The sequence below is a fragment of the Mesoplodon bidens genome (genome assembly GCF_964165515.1).
Source record: "Mesoplodon bidens genome assembly, chromosome: X".
Classification (NCBI taxonomy): Eukaryota; Metazoa; Chordata; class Mammalia; order Artiodactyla; family Ziphiidae; genus Mesoplodon; species Mesoplodon bidens.
The window spans coordinates 37,427,843-37,447,523 of NC_138163.1; the positions used below are offsets into that span (position 1 = coordinate 37,427,843).

Here is a 19,681-nt window from a genome sequence, read left to right on the forward strand (position 1 = left end):
CGCCGCGTGGAAACCCCAGGGCAGAAGGGGCGTGTCGTCTCAGGACCTTTGGCCTCGGACTCCGCAGGTCACAGCTCAACTGCTGGGCCCGCAGTGCGGCTCTCCCCAACCGCCTCCTTTCTAAGCTCCACCGTGGGGCGGCAGGTGTTCCAACTCGCCCCCGCCCCAGCAGCACTCCCGGGCCAGGGTGGGGGAGGTGGGGGGAGGTGTGGGGGAGCAGCGAGACTCCAGCGGCGGGCGCTCCCCTCCAAGCACCCAGAGATCTCGGTGAGGAGGAAGAGGGGGTACAGGGGGCGGGGAGGAGAGAGAGGAGAACCGCAGGGCTCAGCCGCCGAGTTGTGCGCGGCGGGGGGGGGGGAAGGGCGGGGGCTCCCTTCCAGCCTCCGGGGTCTGGGGACTCAGAGATGTAAGGCGAGAGCAGGGGTGTGTGAGACAATTCAGCAGAGGTCGGGACGTACCACGGAGCCCAGTGGCGAGGTGGAGGGGCAGAGGACGTGGTCACCGAGGGGAGCCCCCGCCCCCCTTCGCAAAGGCCTACAACTGAGGTTGCAGGGAGAGCCGGAACTAGGCTCGCGGGAGAGGGAAGCGGCGCGTTAAATCCGCCCCCTCCCCGCACCCGACTTCCGAGGGGGTGGGCGATAGAGGAGAGGTTGGAGCTGCGGCGAGGGGGCCCCTCCCTTGCACCTCCCCCCACCGGACTTGGTCGCGCCTGAAGTGTAACACTTTCTCTTTGTCGGAGGAGCTCCGCTGTTTCCTGTGCTGTAGCTACCGTTGCGGCGGCGCCGGTGGCAGCCCTGGCGGAGGCAGGAGCGATGGCAGCGGCCGATATAGCTCGCCAGGCGGTGAGTGCGGGGCTTGGGTGCCAGCGCCAGGGCCGGGGGCCTTGGAAGGGCCGAGAGGACCTGGCCGCCGCCGCCTCCACCGCGAGAAGGGCAGTGGGCAGCATCCAGGAGCCAAGGCGCGGCGGGACTTCTGCTCCCGGGGTCAGCGACTCAGTCCCCTAGCCTCCCGTCCCCGAGAACCGTGGTGGCGTGCGGGTGGGGAGCCTTGTCCGGGTTGCGGGCCAGCGACTGAACTTGCATTGCCCAAGAGCTGCAGTCGGCGCCGCCGCCTCCCTGGCTGCAGCTGCGGCCCCGCCGCTGGGGCGTTGCCGAATGAATGGCCGCACTGGCCGCCAAGCCCTCCGGGTCCCCGGCACCCTGGCCTCGCTCCCTCTGGCTGCCGGGCCGCGCCCCTGCGCCCCGCAGCCCGCCGGGACCCGGGCCTCCTCAGCCAGAGGGGCTTGGGGCTGGGGTGAGCCTGGGGCAGGAGGCGGCGAGTGGTGAGGGGGGCGGGGAGGTGACTGGCTGGGGTAGGGTTTCTCCATATGCATTACATATGTGACTGCGTCTCTGTGTGTATCACTGTGTGCATATGAGTGCACGCGCGCGCGCTCCTGCCTCCCCGGTCGGGCGGCGGTGCCTGGCTTGTCTTTGACCCTAGATGAGTCCGCCAGTTTCTTGGAGTGTGCTCGCCTCCCTGGTGCTTGTCCCTGGGTCCGGACGCTTCTCTCGCCGTCTGCTTGTGTTGTGTGCCTCTGGGTCCCATTTGTGCGTTTGTGTGCGGTGCAGTCCGCTGGCCTGTAGGTGGCTGGCTGCGTACTTCGGCGTGTTTCTGAGCACCTGACCAGGGTTTTGCGGGCCTCTGGGCAGGGGGATCTGTCTCCGGTGCGTGTTCAGTGTAACTGGGCTTGTGTGCCAAAACCTGTGGAGCTGGCTTCTTGTTATGGGGACTAAGGAAAATCAGTGCGACGCTTGCAAAATCGGTGCCCTCTCTCTCTTTTTGTTGGCAGCCGACTCTGGAAAAAAAAAAATCTTCATTTAACGAACTGAAGTTTTCCAGTCTGGGATGTGCAGAGAAATTATACTGAAGTGACCCGAGGCTCCATGTTTGTTTTTTTAGACCAGAAGTTTAGTTGCCAAGGGAGGGGATGATTCCATTTGAGGGAACAACCTAGCCTTTCTATTCATCCATGGGTATCTGGGATTTTAAGAAGCCCACAATTACCAGCACCCTGAGGTGAGGAAGGAGAGTGAAGTAGAGGTAGGTCAGATCCCATGACACTAAATACTACCTGATGCAAATCTCTGAAACAAACAAACACACACACACACACACACACACACACACGGTTTTTAAACCTTGTGGCTTACTTATTTAAGAAAATACTCCATGCAGTGCAATTTCAGTGCAAAAAATATACATAGCCTCTAGGTATTTGGTGTAATTGAAACTGATTTGTTTTCAAAATCTGAATCCAGAGTCTGATAGCATTTCCTCTACAGGAAATGGATACATTTATTCCATCCTCTTGTTCTTGTTTGGAAGGGCAAGGTGATTTCTTTGGAACCTCCCCCACCCCCCTGAAAGACCCCAGCATGGAGCTCCTTATGCAGTCATGATGTGGAAGGACCAGCAGAAGATGGGAGACAGTGCTCTGTGATAATGGAATTTGAGAGAATTCTTTTCTCCCCAAGATTGGCACTGTAATATGTATTGCTTTAGTGTTTTGAGGGTTCCCAGAGTGCCTTTCTGCTCCTCCATTACCTGCATTTTAGAGATGGCATGCCTTATGTAGAGGAATTAGTCTCCTGGATTACACTTGCTCCATCCTTAGTGACCAAGAAGGACACTAGTGATTTTTCTTGTCAGCTAATTAATTTGCATCGACCTGCCCATACTCTCTCACCAGTCCCCCTAACCTGAATTAAGATTGCAGGGCCGATGTAGCAAAGGGGAACATTCCAGAAGTTTGTGTTTCACCTCCGGCAACCCAGAGATCCCCTTTGTTCTGCAAATGGAGGTGGGGGTGATTTAGGGCCACTTGGTTTGCTTTGCTTGTTTCCAGTTTGCTCTGGCTGGCCTTGCCCTACTGTATGATGAACATAATTGTATACCAGATTCTGAAGCTGAAAGAGCAGCCCGGAGCACTTGAGACCTTGTTATCGTGATAAATGGGTTTCTGGGAAAACTGACGTCACTCTCCATGCCCCCCTCCCCCAGCCAGTGAAGCTCTTGTTTATGTGTCATTTGTCTCTCTGCCTGCCTTTGTGTCTGCAAGAAGTTGTAATTCACCAGGGGAAGATGGAATTAACTCGGGAGGCCTTTGGACGTCTGGCTGCTGATTGTTTCTTCCTGTGAGCGAGTATCCAGGATTTGGGAAAAGAAAACTGGAGACTAAACCTAAGTGTGACTGGCTTAGGAGTTCTTTTTAATGAGCTCTGAGACATGGTGCCCTGCAAGTAGTGCTCTGGTGTGTGTGTGAGGGATGGGCTGGCCTTTCCAGAGTCAGTTGAGGGTCACTCTGGCTTGTAAGGTAACATCATTAGTGACAAAAACAGACCTTAGAGTTGCTGGATAGGATCCTTATTTGGGCATGCATGCAACTTGGAAGTTCAGCTTTTGTGTATGGAATACAATCCCATCCCATCTGAATGAACACCACAAAGATTCTGTAGGACAAAACTGTTTCTTCATCATGTCCACAAGTGTTTATTTGATTGACTGCTAAGTGTCCAGCAGTATGGCTGGCTCTGGTCAACTATACCAGAGAAAAGGAGTAAACATAGTTCCTGGCTTTTACGCTTATTGCGGTCTAGTTGGAGAGACAACTTGTGGACACGGTGAAATAATTAGAGAACTATAGAAGATTCTTGGGATGTTTCCATCCCCAACCCCTGCCTGGGAGATGGCTTGGGCTGCTGTTAATATATACTCTGAGAGGTTCCATGACTTGTCCAAGGTAACTTGGCAAGGCACGGTGCAGCCAGGTAATGGTCTTTCTCCCTAAAGAAAGAGCTTGCAGGGCCTAACGCTGCCCTAGCTGTGCTGGGCCTGGGGCAACTGTTCCGGGGCAACTGTCCCAAGGCAGCCGCCTACAGGTGGCTGCACTCTGGTCTTGCTATCAAATGACACTTAACCTTGATTCCCATTGAAGTGCACTGCCTCAGCCATCTCCACCACCTCGCACCAGAAGTCACATGATGCCCCAAGCAGCGAGAGGAAAACCCCAATATCCACCCATACCTCTACTGCGAATACAGCACTGAAGAAAATTTGCATGGCCCCAAATATTAAAAATCCTTGAATCTAGGTCGAGGGTATATGAATGATCATTGTACTGTTTTCCAACTTTTCTGTGTGTTTGAGACTTTTCAAAATTAAAAGTTGGAGGGAAATTACAATGTCCGCCCTCCTCCTCACAAATGCACATGGCCCCTGCCCTCAGGGAGTTTACAGTCCAGTAGTGGAGGCAGACACAAATAACTATAATTATCTTTGTGATGTGCTGCAGAGGAGAGCTACTGCCCGCTAGGATAATTCATTACAAGGGGACCTGATCCAGCAGTGCAAGGGGGGGGGCAGTGGGTGACAGGAAAGGCTTGCTGAGGGCTTTAACTAGGAAAAGGGTAGGTGTGAAGATGGGTGAGATCTCACTTCTGCTCCCAGGCTGGGAACATTTCATTTGTTAATTCATGTACTTTTGTTTTCATTCATTCCTTCAACATGTGTTTATTGGGCACCGACTCTGCCAGGCCCTGTGCCAGGTGCTGGGGATATAGTGGTGGCCACGGCACACACGACAGCCCTCTCAGAGCTTCCACGTGAGAGGCCGGTATAAGCCCCGTTTCCTCTTCATATCCTAAAGCCTGGAAGTGTGAGTGTTCGCGGCATTCTTATTACAAAACTGCATTACAGCCGAGTGGTTTGTCTGTATAGTATAATGAGATTTTGATCTGCAGTCATGTGCACAGCATTTACTTTGTAGAGTCTCTGCTGTAAATTTTCTATTAATTGCTGGCTTTGTTACCCAGTATGGCCCCTCCCTTTTTGTGCTGTAAGGGAGCGAACGCGTTGCATTAGCCTAAGCAAAACTAATTAGAAAGATAAGTCCCCTGGATAAAGGTATTCCAGAACTAAATAGGACTGATTTCTGGACTTGCCTGGGTTTCTGGATTATCGGAGCCTTGGTTTCGTATTAGCATGAACAATTGAGGAGCGCTTTCAGTTGCATTTACGTTAAAACCACATTCCAGAAAGAAAGAGACAGAGAAAAGAAAAGAAAGAATACCGTAGATAAGTGTAACATGTCTCTTTCAACGATCTCAAAACGCTTCCATCTGTATGATTTCATTTTCCCCAGCAGCTTCCTGGATGAGTATTACTGTTCTTTTCATTTTATGGGTTCAGGGAGACCAAATGACTTAGTTCAAAGTGTTATTGCTGGTCAGTGGATGAAGCAATGAAACACCTTCCAGATGACACAGATTCGTTTTTATAAAAAAGACTCTGGCCTTTTCATCACATTTCCAAGAAATAAAAATCCTGCCATGTCCCCTCTTCCCCATCTTTTCACTGCGATCCCCCCAGCCCCACCTCAGTATACTCATGGAGGTCGAGAAGAGTATACTTGGGTGCTTTGAAGACTCTCTGATGTTAAAAAGTATTCTCAGCTTAAACCCCAGATAGCACAGTCATGGCTATGTGTGGGCTTCCTTCCTTCCTTCCTTCCCTCCCCTCCCTCCCTTCCCTCACCTCCCTCCCCTCCCTCCCCTCCCTCCCTTCCCTCCCCTCCATCTCCTCCCTCCCCTCCCCTCCCCTCCTTCCCTCCCTCCCTTCCTTCTTTCCCTCCCCTCCCCTCCCTCCTTTCCTTCCTTCCTTCCTTCCTTCCTTCCTTCCTTCCTTCCTTTCTTTCCCATACTTTAAATAAAAATCTTGGAGCCACCAGCCACGTAATGATGGATTATTTTAAGTAACAACTGGAGGAGGCGCGCAGAATAAACTTGAAACATAGACCCTTCCTCCTCGGTTTGGTAGGAGGCTTCTGCTGCCTGCACAGAGGAAGGACCACATGCTCAGGAGGGGGAGATAACGTTCCCGCTTCTGCAGTGTCTTCTCATTAGAGGCAGCCATCTGCTGAATTATGCAGCACGCTCTCCGCTGGCCCTGCAGTGGGGTCATCCCTTCCACTCACTTAAAGGTGACTGGGCAAAAGATTCGCGGGCCTTCTTGGGGACAGGACCCAGGGCTCAGGTTTCTCCTGCCAGGGCCCTCTCGGGAGCAGAGCTCTGCTTTCACGGCCCTGATGAGGTGTGAGGTCGTGTTCAGTTTCCTTTCGCAGCAGAGGCCCCCAGCTCTGAGCACTGGCGCTGAGGCAGGAACTGGGTTTTTTCAGATCCCCTTTAAATGAGACCAGATGGAGGCAGAGGCAAATTCAGGCTCCCTAGAGGACAGCTGGGCATTCATCCAGAGGCCTGTGGGTAAACCTTTTCTTTTTTTCTCTTTTTAACAGATTGGAGATGACAATGGCCAGAACACCTAGGAAACTCTAAATGGCCTGATTTGAAGGGAATCTGTCAGGCTTTTGTGGGAAAGTTGACCCACCCTGGGCAAGGGTCACCCCTGGCTGAGGTGGAGATATTTTACCTAGAATCTGGCTGGTTGGGTTCGGTAGCCCTGGGGCTCTTGAGCAGAGGCCAGGCTGAGGCTCAGGCTTGAGTCAGCAGTGAGGGAAATGGGAGCTAGAGGTGGGAGAGAAGATGCAGAAGAGGGGCACCAGCGTCTCCTGGCCTCCACCGCCTCAGTTGCCTTCTGTGGGCCAGAGGCGCCTTGGTGAGCCCACAGGCTTCTGGGTCATTTTCCATGACCCTTCTCCTCCCGACTGGCATCAGCCACAAGCCCAATGTCCCAGAATTGTAGCAGCAGAAAGAAATCTATGTGCCACTTGAGTCAGCTTTTCCATTTGAGAGCGGCGGTCTGCTTGACAGGGCCCTGGGTCCCAGCACCACTCTCTGCCACTAAATCACTCTGTGACTCGGGACAAGTCACTTCCTGCCTCTGAGTCTCTGTTTCCCTTTTTGTCAAATGCGCGGGTTGGATTAAGTGATCTTTAAGGGTGTTTCCAGCTCTGACATTGTACACTTCTTGTGTTTCCTCCAGCCTAATTTCTTTTACGTCCTTGCCTGCTTCTGCTTCCAAACGAGGTGGCGGAATTTAACTCCACCCCTTCCCTGCTTTGACTCCTTGAGCTGGGTGGGGAGACAGCTGTAGAGAAAGCAAGTCTGTGCTTTTAGCTCAGCAGGGTCTCTGGAACTGGAATAGAAACAAACAACCCTTCACATATTGTCTGTCCGTCCGTGTAGGTGTATATAGCTATTGACTTCCTATAAAGGTACATGACAGCTGAATTTTTGTCTATTGAATCCCCTTTTACATGCACTAGGAGAGCTGGCTATATAATAGAATCCTGCTGTGAATCCTTTTATAGAAAAAAGCCACTCTGGAATTGATCTGGTGTATTAAAATCCAGAGTTCCATCTATTGGATTTGCCAAAACTGGGCCTTCTCCCTGTATGGTGAGAATGCTTTCCTTTGTGCTTCGTCAGGATCCCCTAAGCTGCTCCCCCACTGAAAAGCACTGGGGCCCCTAAGGGGTGCTGCTAGCTTTGGCAGGTTTTATTTCTCCTCGGAAAGGCCCCCAGATTTCTCTCTCCCAGTTCAGGGCATCACTACTACTGTCAGTTTCCTCTCAGCTCAGCTTAATCGGAGCCAGGGAAATCGTGACGTTTGATGTGTTAGGCATATTGGAGTTGTTGTTGTTTTAACCTCTGGGAACTTAGCAGTGCTCTTGTGGTTCTTATGGCTGATAATATGGGATAATAAGTGGCATTCACTCCCTTGGTAACACGAGAGGTAGCAGATAGGGCTATCATCCACCTGATTGTTTCAGCAAGACTTTTTGCTGCATGTTTCAGGGTCTGTAATTTGACTTTGACTCCTGGTTCACATGAATCTTTATAAGAATAAGGCATACTGTATAATAATGTTATATTGCATATAAATATGTTATAATAAGAAGAATAATAAGGTTTTATTGTATTATTGGGAAAATGAATGTTTTATATACAATAAAACTGCCAGAAAGCTGAATACTTCACCAAATTTTCTGGTTATCTGTACATAAAGCAACTTTTTGGCTGTAACTAAAGATTTTGCTAAAATATCTGAGGCCACTTTTCTGCCTAGGAAAGTATCATCATAGAATCTTAAAAAAATAATATTTTAATTCTGATTATAAAAGTAAAATATGGGGCTTCCCTGGTGACGCAGTGGTTGAGAGTCCGCCTGCCGATGCAGGGGACATGGGATCGTGCCCCAGTCTGGGAAGATCCCACATGCCGCGGAGCGGCTGGGCCTGTGAGCCATGGCCGCTGAGCCTGCGCGTCCGGAGCCTGTGCTCCGCAACGGGAGAGGCCACAACAGTGAGAGGCCCGCGTACCGCCAAAAAAAAAAAAAAGTAAAATATGCCTCCTGTAGAAAATTTGGAAAACAGAAAAGCAGCAGCTCCTACAGCCCCTCCAAGCCAAAAGCAACCATTCTCACCATTTTGGTATATATTCTTCCAAGTTTTTAAAAATGCATGCATACTTTTTTCCCTCATGATTGGGATGATCTTGTATACACAGGGTATTGTTTTTGTTTCTTATCTAACAGTATTTGGTGATCATTTTCCTATGCCATTAAATATTCTGAGAATATATTTTTATCAGCTGTTTAATATTCCATCATGCATCATTGAACTATTCATTGAGTTTGAGCGTCCTGAAGATTTGCAGCGTCTCTCAGAGATTGATATTCAGAGCTGGGGAGGGAGATAGAGGAAGGGAAGGTGTGAGAGATCAGGCCCACCAGTAAGTGACACGTGGGGCTGCCGGAGAGAATCCTATTTCAGTGTTTCTGTCCTTTCCTAGCATCTTTGTGCCAAGGCCAGAGGAGAAAGTTGGGGACAAGCCCGGTCTTTGGCCATGAGTTCCAAACTTTTTGTTTTGATCATGTCCTTCAGAATGACAGCTACTAACGTGGCCACCCCAGTTTTAAACGGAGGCCAGAAATTCTCCGTCGACACAGATGCGCCCTCAGTTTCCGGAGGCTACCTACATGGCTTGCGTCCTATGCCACAAAGGTTGGAAGGGGGGAGGGGGGCAGGGGTTGTCCACTTGGGTGCTTATGGGACCCTTTATTTTCAGAATCACAGCAAGGGGAGAACGATGCACAGCTGGAACTGCCCTCACCCGTTCTTCATAACACGAACCTCCCGACTATTTAATTAAAACGCGCAATCGGTGTGTCCTCGGGGGAGGAGGCGGAAGAGAAAGACAGCGTTGTTTCTGCCTGTGATATGAAATGTGGTATAATGTATTTCAAGACCGCAGGTGACTGCAGATGAGGAGAAAACAGGAAATGTAATTGAGGAGGGGAGTGGGGCCTCTCCCAGTTCTCAGGAGCACGCTTTCATTTTTGCCTGCCTTTTAGCTCCTCTCAGACGCTGCAGCCTAATTACCCCTGCCGCAAAGCTGAGCCAGAACTCGCTTTTCGTGTATTAAAAATATTTTTTAAATTACACAGGTAATGTGTGAATACATTCATGCCATAAAAGAATCAAACAATGCAGAAGCACACTGACTACCCCCCCTGAGTAAGCCCCTAGTTCCAGTCCCTTCCCCTGAGGTACCCTGAGTTCTAGGTGTGGTGGGTGTCTTTTTAGTCCCCTTTCTCTCACATACATTTAAGTGCAAATACACGCGGAGGGTATTTTTGCATATATGGCCTCATGCTGTGCTTATTGTTCTACAGTTTCTTTTTTTCTATATTATAATATGTCTTAGAGATATTCCGATCAGTACCTATAGACTACTGCATTCTTTTTTTATTATTATTGGAGTATAGTTGATTTACAATGTTGTGTTAGTTTCTGCTGTACAGCAAATGAATCAGTTATCCATACACATATATCCACTCTCTTTTAGATTCTTTTCCTATATAGGCCATTACAGAGTACTGAGTAGAGTTCCCTGTGCTATACAGTAGGGTCTTATTAGTTAACTATTTTATATATAGTAGTGTGTATATGTCCATCCCAGTCTCCCAGTATATCCCTACCCACCCTTACCCCCTGGTAACCATTAGTTTGTTTTCTACCTCTGTGACTCTGTTTCTAGACCTACTGCATTCTTCTTAATGGCTGCGGAATATACCAGAATATGCACGTACCATAATTTAGTTAACTGTTTGGTTTTTCTGTCACAACCTATGAAACACCCGAACGAACTTTTTGGCCAATCCAATATTTTTCCCACTGTCGGACATTTAGTTTTTTTTTCTTCTAGGTTTTCAGTATTATAAATAATTCTGTAATGAGTTTCCTTGTACTGTACGTGGACCTTTGTACAGGCATGTGAGTCTCTGTAGAGTAGATCCCGAGGGGAGGTTGCAGGTCACGGGAGATGGGCCATTTAACATTTTGCTGGCTGTGGCCTTTCTAGCCTCTCAGTTCAAAGCGTCAAACATGGCACCACCTGCTACTCAAGATGATAACTTAAGGTTTTAGTGTCAGACGTCCTGGGCCAAGTTGCCAGTTCCATCTCCTTTTGTGCACTTTGTAATCCAGGGAACATTCAATTGACTGCAATCAAAGCAGTCAGGACCTCAATTAACCAGGCCACGTTAAGGAGAAAGAGGAAAGAGATAAGCTATCGGAGGTTTAGAGAGGGAAGAGGGAAGAAACTTCCAGGGGCTGTCCAGGGGTCAGTGTCCATTCAGCCCAGTGTCCTGTCCTTTTCACCGTTACGTATTTACCTCTGAACAATGAGGACTGATGTTCATAACGGTGACCTTGACATCTTCTAAGATTCATCAAAGCAGGAGTGAATGGTGCTCGCCAGGCAGGATTTCCTAAGGCAGGAACTGCATATACAAATTCATTTTCGAAGCTTTCTCAGCTACAAGGATTGAGACACAGTTTGCTGCTTAAATCTTGATTAGCAAGAAAGACGCATTACCCAGATTCCATGTTCCCTAGTCCCCAAACCTTCCAGTTAACTTAGGTGTATTGGACACCGGGTAAAAAGATACAGAAGAAAAAAGGATTCTAAAAGTTAGCAGTGGACTTTACCAAATCCAGACCAATGGTCGTTTCTCTGTAATTCTTCCTGACTTCAATCTTGGCCTCTGGTGATAGAAAACTATTGGGTCATCTCTTACTTTTCTGAGATCATCCCCCAACCCCTTGGAAGAATTCTCTTCATCTTCGCATTCCTTACTTGTGGGCATTGCTTATATTCAGTCCTTAGTTCTTTTCTCCCTGTACTGTCTCTTGAAGAACACATCCAGTTTCATACCTCTCACTGCTAAATTTATATCTCAGTCCTGAATTCTCCCTGAGCCTACAATCCCATATTGCTAAGTACTTAGTGTCACCATAAAATCAAAACTATCTTGTTTTCTTTAGTATAGAAAATGCTTTTACAAATCCAGAAGAGAAAGACAAGCACCCATTTTAAGAAAATGGACAAAGACATGAATAGGCAACTCGCATATACATAGACACAATACACATCTGTAGTTGAACAATAAAAAAAGTTCACTCTCACTAATAAAATGCATATGAAGTTACATGATGCCATTTTGCAATGATTCAATTCACAATGGTTAAAAAGCCTCAAACTCAGTGCTGGTCTAAGTATGTGTAAATAGACACTCTCGCATACTGGCGTTAGAAATAGACATTTGTAATATTCTCTGTTGAATGATTTCTCAGTGTGTACCAAAGTCTTTCCAATGTGTGTGGCCTTGGACCCAGCAGGCTTTAATTCTAGGAATTTAGCTTAAGGAAATAATCAGAGACTATGCAAACTGGTAAGAACAAGAATTATTACGTATAATGTTGAAAACTTGGAAACACGCTAAATGTCTAGTAGTGGAAGACATTTCACTGGTTGAGAAAATGTGGTAAATTCCTACAATGGAATGCTATGTGGCCAAAAAAGTAATGTTTTAGAAGTATACTTAATTACTCAAGAGAACATCCATACTATATTAGGGTGATGAAAAGGAATATACAGGATTATTAAGCCAGGTGATGAAAAGGAATATACAGGATTATCCCTATTTTGTAAAAATAAATAAATAAATAAAGAAAAAAGAAAAAAGTATTATATGTAGACTGTAGGGAAATACATGTAAATACTAATACTGATTATCTCTGGAGAGTGATATTATGGGTGATTTTTATTTTCTTCTTTATAATTTTCTATATGTTTTAAAATTTCTACAGTGAACATGGATTACTCTTATAAAAAACCTGACAAATGTAATTTTAAAATAATGGCTATTTAAAACTAGAATCTTCGACTTTTCCACTAAAGCACCCTTTCCTGGCTTCCCTCTTTCTGCCCTTGGTGCCATCAATCCAATCTCCCAGGCGTAGGACCTTGCAGCCTTATAGCTTTGATTGCTCCCACTCTCTCTGCCCAATCATTCACCGAGTCTCATCCTTTCTTCAGGATGGCTCTCAAATTTGTTCCTCCCTCCTGAGTCCCAAGTCAGATCAGTTCACTTCAAGCAGCATTTATCGTCACAGTGCCTGGCTGTCACTCTGCCAGTTCAGCATTATTGGAATCCTCTCCTAATACGTCTTCCTGCCCCTTCTCCCTCTCTCCTCCCATCGATCAAGCGCCCTGCAGCTGGAATGATCTTTTGAAAAGACTACTTGTGTCATGGCCCTCCCTGCTCCAAACACTCAAAATGCCCCTTTCAAACCCCATTGCCTAGGGAATAAAGGCCATACTCTTTCTTCTGCTATTTAGGGCTCTCACAGCACTGGGCTAGGTGGGAGATAACTGTGGGCACGTGGGAGGTGCTTGGGTGAGGCTTGACAATGAAATAAATCTTTAAGAATAAGATGTGGAGTTCTCCCCACTGCCCTTCACTGTCTTCCGTTTGAAAATTCCCTTTCCTCATCTTTTGGCACTTGCACCAGACACCCTGGAGCACTTGAAGTTTCATGGTGCTGAATTTGGACACAGGAAGAGGCAGCCGGGGGTGATGATATATGGCTCAGGAAACCTCAACTCTGAGTCCCTCCCAGTTTCCAATGCCTGTTAAGTAGGAGGCGCCATCAAGAAAGCATATTGGCTCTTAGCCTTCTGTCTCCCCTGCAGTCTTGAGGACCAAGAATGAAAAGTGGGAAACTTACATCTTTTTTTTTTAAAAAAAATAATTAATTAATTTTTGGCTGTGTTGGCTCTTTGTTGCTGCATGCAGGCTTTCTCTAGTTGCTGTGAGCAGGGGCTACTCTTCATTGCGGTGCGTGGGCTTCTTATTGCATGGCTTCCCTTGTTGCGGAGCATGGGCTCTAGGCATGCGGGCTTCAGTAGTTGTGGCTCGCGGGCTCTAGAGCTCAGGGTCAGTAGTTGTGGCGCATGGGCTTAGTTGTTCCACGGCATGTGGGATCTTACCGGACCAGGGATCGAACCCGTGTGCCCTGCATTGGCAGGCGGATTCTTAACCACTGCGCCACCAGGGAAGCCCCTTACATTTTTTTTGATTGCTTTGATAAAAAGGTGGAGAAAATGGTGAGGGAAAGCAAAAGAGGGTGAATGTAGCCCTGAGTGGTGCAGGCCACTCATGAAACCCAGCTGTCTTCAGGTACCCCTCTGGGGCCCAGAATATACCAACCAGGACTGAATGATGGCATATGGTTGTCTGTTGAGACTACTCCACTGGAGGGTGTGGGGTGAGATATGTGAGGGTAACAATCTTGCCAGATGGCAGTCACGGGCATGAGGGATACTTAGTTGCGGCATGCGTGCGGGATCTAGTTCCCTGACAAGGGATCGAACCTGGGCCCCCTGCACATTGGGAGCGAGGAGTCTTACCCACTGGACCACCAGGGAAGTCCCGAGAAGAGAAATTGCTTTTTGAAGTCCCTTTGTCATATTTACTGAACACTTATACGTATTCCAGGCATTGTACTAAGCTCGTTACGTGTGTTGGCATATTTAAGTCTCCCAATCACTTGTAAGGTAATATTATCTCATTTGACAGATGTGAAAGGAAACTGAGTCTCTGTGAGGAGAATGAACCCAAGGCTGGGAACCTTCTCACTCCCTGCCCCCCTGCCCTCCCACCCCTTACGAGCCCCCTCTGTAGTTTGCTGTGTCTGGAACTATGTGATGTTCATTATGGAGCCTCAAGGACGACTGTACCCAAGAATCCATGATTTCTAAGCGAATGGGTCATTTTGCTTTGGATCAGGGACTAGCTAAGGGGAGATGGGCCCCAGTGGGTGTTAATTCCTAGCACAGAGAGCATTTGGATGGGGAAGTGAGACCCAGGTTGCTTTTAAGCACATTTTCATTTTCTCCCCTCCCTCCCCTTCCAAATTAGGGTGAAGGTTGCCGAACTGTCCCCCTGGCTGGACATGTGGGGTTTGACAGCTTGCCCGACCAGCTGGTGAATAAGTCAATCAGCGAGGGCTTCTGCTTCAACATCCTGTGTGTGGGTGAGTATTTCCATAGCAGGAAATTCTGTTACAGAATATGGATCCTTAATGGCTGGGTGTGGCTCTGGAGGTTATTAGGTTCAATAGTGTGTCATTTTGATCTATTTGCAGGAGTGTTTCTGCCCCTCTTCTTTTATCCCTTTGCTTGTTTTGGTGAGCAGCTGGCTGTAGTTACATTTTCCCCTGCCCAGACCAGAATGCGGGGCAGTACCTTGAGGGGAGCTGAGCTGCGTGACACCCAGTGGAAATTCTGTAAGGGAGCTGGCTGGCTCAGCTCCTCTTATCAGGTTTGTTCTGACTGCAGAAAATAGGAGCCAGGGCAGAATTGGGAGGGAGGTAATGGCTGTGGAAAGATGCCTGCTTACCAGCTGTGGGCAGTGGGTTGGGTCTGTCTGTTTCCTCTGCAGCCCTGCTGTGCTTGGTACAGTTTGAGCTCTGTGCAGGGACCACACAGCTGTGTGCCAGATTCTTTTTATTCCCTTTAAGTGTATCTGTGCCTGGACCTTTAGTCTCAAGTGTGGGAACCATGTCTTAGTCACCTCTAGTCACCTCTACTGTGCTAATTACAGCACAAAGAGAGTTCAATAATGTATGTGAAATGAATGCATGAATTACCCCCCAGGAACCACTCACTACATCTCTCAAACACTTTCCCATGTTAACAATTTGGGTCATTACTAGGACTCTGAGAAGTGAACAGACCCAGTGGCATTCATATCCTCATGGAACAGACGGAGACCAAGAAACTCAGGGGGATGAGGGACTTACCTGAGGCAACACAGAATAAGTGGCAGAGCCATGACAAGGACCCAGGTCTGCCTGACCCTTTGTCCCTCCCACTGCTTCGGTAACTGCTGCCACAGACATCTCTTGAGAATGCAAAAGCACTTTGGAAACCGTCAGCACCAACCAAACGAATCTCAGGAACAGCAGTTCCTTGACAGTCTTTGAGAATCTCTCCTTAGACCTTAAATAATGCCAAATTTGCAAACACGATCACAGTGTATAATTTTCACTATACAGTGCAGTAAGGCATACCTGCATATTTTTAGTGACATACCTCCAAACCTTAATGATTCTATAAATACCATAATAATGGCAGTTTTCATGCCGGTCGGAACACTCAAAACACGTCTGCTAATTGTCTTTTCCTCTTTTTATACAGAGCATAGGGGGAATTCATTCATACTGAGTGTGTGAACCACTACTGAATTGGATATTCTACTCCCTAATGTAGTCTAAAGTTCTGTTTTGTAACTAAGGTTATTCATTTTCTTGGACTCTGTTTTTTCTTCTCCCTCCCTGGCACTCCTCAGATCGTTTTCTGTCGGAGAATTAGGTACACGCTCAAGGACAAGTAGAGAAAACAAAGCCACTTCTAAGTATGGTTGACAGGCAATCAGCTAGGCGCACTCACTAGTGAAATGACTCACTCTCACGCACCAGCTTTGGAACCTATGAGATGAAAATATGTGCTTCACAGATTTACATATCATGGGCCTGAGCGTCCAGGTCTAGGCTGTTAATTCTTCAGCCTCGTCTACCCATGGTTAAGATGAGGTGCTGTTAGGAGAGGGATACAAAATAAACAGCAGTCATGGTGATCGACATCAAGATCAAATGCCATCACATCCAATATTAGCCCTGCCAGATCTCTCCCATCTTTGGCTGATGGCCAACTTATTTCACATAACATTTGATTACTGAAAAACTTCCACACAAACGTATTGGACTCCCTTGGCATTCTTCCCAGAGCTCCGGGTGACCTGCACTGAAGTTGAGGGGATGAGAAGTGAAGTGACAGGCCCACCCTCATGAGCCTCTCAAACCAAGTGCAATTGGGCGGGCTAGTAAAGCTGTAGGAGGGAGGCCGCATAGGTCAGGATGGCTCTCTGAGGGCGGCAGTGTAGGGTAATGGGACATGTGGACCACAGGCTCCCCTAGGGCCCGGAGGAAGAGGCAGCCAAGCCCAAGGCAAAGTGAGTGGGAGAAATATTTATTTATTTATTTATTTATTTATTATTTATTTTTATATTTGGCTGCCTTGGGTCTTTGTTGCTGTGCGCGGGCTTTCTCTAGTTGCCGCGAGCGAGAGCTACTCTTCATCGCAGTGTGCAGGCTTCTCATTGCAGTGGCTTCTCTTGTTGTGGAGCACGGGCTCTGGGCGTGCAGGCTTCAGTAGTTGCGGCTTGCAGGCTCAGTAGCTGTGGCTTGCGGGCTCAGTAGCTGTGGCACACGGGCTTAGTTGCTCTGCGGCATGTGGGATCTTCCCGGACCAGGGGTGGAACCTGTGTCCCCTGCATTGGCAGGCGGATTCTTAACCACTGCACCACCAGGGAAGTCCCAAGTGGGAGAAATAGTAAACCCCTATCCACCCAGGCATCGTACATATGCAACTGCTTCACTGTGCGCCTGCGGGCATGGAATCGCTCAACTGCCCAGGACAGACCCTCCAAGAGGGGAAGGGGTAGAAAGGAGACCCTCACACCCAAGGAGTCACCTCCTCTCTTTCTCTCTCTACTTACGAAGTTTCAGGAAACGGCTGAATAGCTAATAGCTCTCCTCTTAGCCGTGCAGGTGCACCCCTTGGAAGCACCCGCCCAGACTGGGTTAACTGCATTCCCCATCCCTGATCCAAAAAAGCCTGCAACTCAGGCATCCCCCTCTCTGGCTGGGCTCACAAGCCCGTTATTGCTCTGAGAACCCACAATTTGGGCCAAAGTCACAGGCGGCTTACGGTGGCTCTAAGGCTGCGATCTCAGCCCAGCCGTGGGACTGGGTAGCATCACCGACGTGGCGAAGGATCCATAGCTTGGCTGCTGAAGGCGATTGTTTCTCTTGCAGGACCTTCAGTGACCATACTTTTCATGCCTACTGCCTGTGCATAACGGTCAGCTTTACTCCCTTAATGACGATTATAAAACGGTTCTGTTTGGGCATAGAATATGTTTCCCCAAAAGATTTTCTTTTCTTTTCTGATAGGGCATTTTAAGTGTAAAATTATGGTAACACTGGCTTTGGTTATTAACAGAGATCTAGAATATTTTTATCACAGTCTTGTTTATTGTGGTGCTGGGCTGCAGATCAGAGGCCCCAGTCTAGTGGAGTGAATACCCTCCGTGCATAAGTGCGCATGTGCATGCTGAGATTGAGAGGGAGAATTTTTATGAATCAAGAGCGTAATTTATACATAAGGGCACTGATGATGACACCTACGATCATTATTTTTAGAGGGCCAGGCACATAGGTGTGAGCGTATTATGGCTCCTCTTCAACAGACGCTATGGTTGACAGTAATTACCGAGTGGGCTGAGGTCCCCCTCCTGTTCTAAAAAATCTGCTAGCCCACTCCCAGTCTACTAGCTTAGCTTTGGAAATCACTAGGATCCCAGGATTCTAGATATAGTACAGGAGGCGTTGGAGGAACCACTAGAGTCAGCAGTGCAAACGTTCTGCTGGGAAAGAGCCCCAAAGAGACTCAGCCCTCTGAATGTGCCAGCAACAGAGAATGCCTGTGACAAGCACAAAGGGTCATAATGCTAATATTTACTTTGAAACTGCTCAGGATTCCAGGCTCAACTGGGCTCTGTTGAACTTGGGAAAAAAAAACATACAAGAGAAGCAGGATTGAGGCTCAGTGCAGGAGGAGGGGAAGGGCAGCTAGCATTCTCTCAGGGTCAGGGAGCGATGGTTTCATCTCTCCGTCTCTGGGAGAGGCAGCCGTCCACCTGTCTAAGATAGGCTGCCAGCGGTGGTGTGCTGGTCAGCGTCAAACAACCCACTCTCAGGAGAAAAGTTGCCATGGTTTGTAGCATTTACCAATTTTTGTGCTGCCATTATTCCCACCGTAGCTGGTTTTAAGCTGCCAACATGACATCACTGCACATGGGCTTGGGAAGAGCTGCAGGAAGCCGGGCGAGCCGGCTCCAGCACACCACTGTTTGCCAGGTCTCTGCAAGATCAGGAAGAAGTAGAGGGCACGGTCACAGAGCCAGGCAGGACCTCGTCCCCATCCGTAGGCTCCCTTGGCCAACAGGAGTTCCCGGAGAGTTCCCTTTTGGACACCTTCCGGTTGAACGCAGAGACGTTTCTCTTGGTTTATTCCAACATTCGGAGCTGGAAGAGACTAGCTCCTGATCATTGCTGTATCTCCGGCTCCTAAACCTGTGCCTGGCTCCTATTAAAGGTTCTAAATATTTGTTGAATGACTGAATGAAACAACATATCACACCTATGGGACGCACTAGAACATGCGTGGGCTCCAGTGTCAGACTGCCTGCAGTCAAGTGCTGGCATTGCCACATACTACTTTTGTGACCCTGGGCCAGTTTCTTCCTCCACATTTTATAGATGAGGAACGTGACGTGCAGAGAGACTGAAGAGCAGGGGCACATTCACATAGCTAGGAAGTGGCTTGGTTAATCCATCTGTAAATTAAGGACAAATAGTAGTAGTATCTAATACACAGCCTTATTTTGGGGAATAAATAAGGAAATATATGTAAGGTATTTACAGTGGTGCCCACATAGTAAGTGCTCCAGAAGCAATAGCTGTTATTATTACTACTCAAACCTGCTCATTTTATGGAAAAAGAGACTGGAGTCCAGAAAAGGGGAAGGGCTAAGCTTAGGTCACAGTCATTTAGTGATAACCTGCCTGGGACTCTGCATTTCATCACTTGCAAGGACTTAATTGCACAAGGTACCAGAGGATGCAAATGTTAACAGCAGATGAGGAAAAGGGCTAAGCTTTTCTTTGTCACAGTGGTTTTGAACTCACGGTAGAGAGGTCAACATCAGACTAGCCCAGGGAGTATAGTTTGAAAAAGCAGATTTCATATTCCATGTTTTAAATTGAATTCTTTTTTAAAAAACCTGGTGTTTCCAGGATCCTGTCTACATTAAGTCAAGTGAGAGGAAATCCTCTGGGCTGGCGGAGATGACTTAAAAAGGGTTAAGAAACCCCGCTGTTGTACACTCTGAGGAGGGAGGAGGAGAGAGAAATTGACACCTCGGGACTCCTCAGGTTTCCTGCTGGAATCTAATTGCCAAGTCCCTACCTTCCTGCAGGGGTGTGGAATCTGCTGACCTGATCTGAGTTGAGCCGAGAGTGGCTCCCCTCCCCCGCTCAGTACCGGGCCCAGGACAACATCCCAGGCTCAGGCTGGGTCTGTGGCAGCCATTGAGAGAGAGCTCCCACCCCTCCCCCCGCCCCCAGGCTCCATATTGATGGAAAACTGGAACGGGAGCACTCAATAGCAATGGGACAAGAACACTTGATTTTCTGCCCTCTTCTCATGTT

The 19,681-nt window shown here is 48.1% G+C and overlaps 1 protein-coding gene across 8 annotated transcripts in view; it reads left to right on the forward strand.

The window, feature by feature from the left end:
- The first annotated feature begins 209 nt into the window (after positions 1-209).
- SEPTIN6 (septin 6) overlaps positions 210-19,681 on the forward strand; it is a 72,001-nt gene continuing 52,529 nt past the window's right edge. For 4 of the 8 annotated variants that reach the window (XM_081222591.1, XM_081222589.1, XM_081222590.1 and 1 more), the window contains exons 1-2: positions 544-842; positions 14,266-14,380. In XM_081222591.1, coding sequence (XP_081078717.1) covers positions 813-842; positions 14,266-14,380 — 145 coding nt within the window. In that variant the 5' untranslated portion in view covers positions 544-812. Of the gene's footprint in view, positions 268-539; positions 843-14,265; positions 14,381-19,681 lie in introns of those variants that run through there. The other 4 variants (XM_081222586.1, XM_081222587.1, XM_081222593.1 and 1 more) reach the window with 4 other exon arrangements.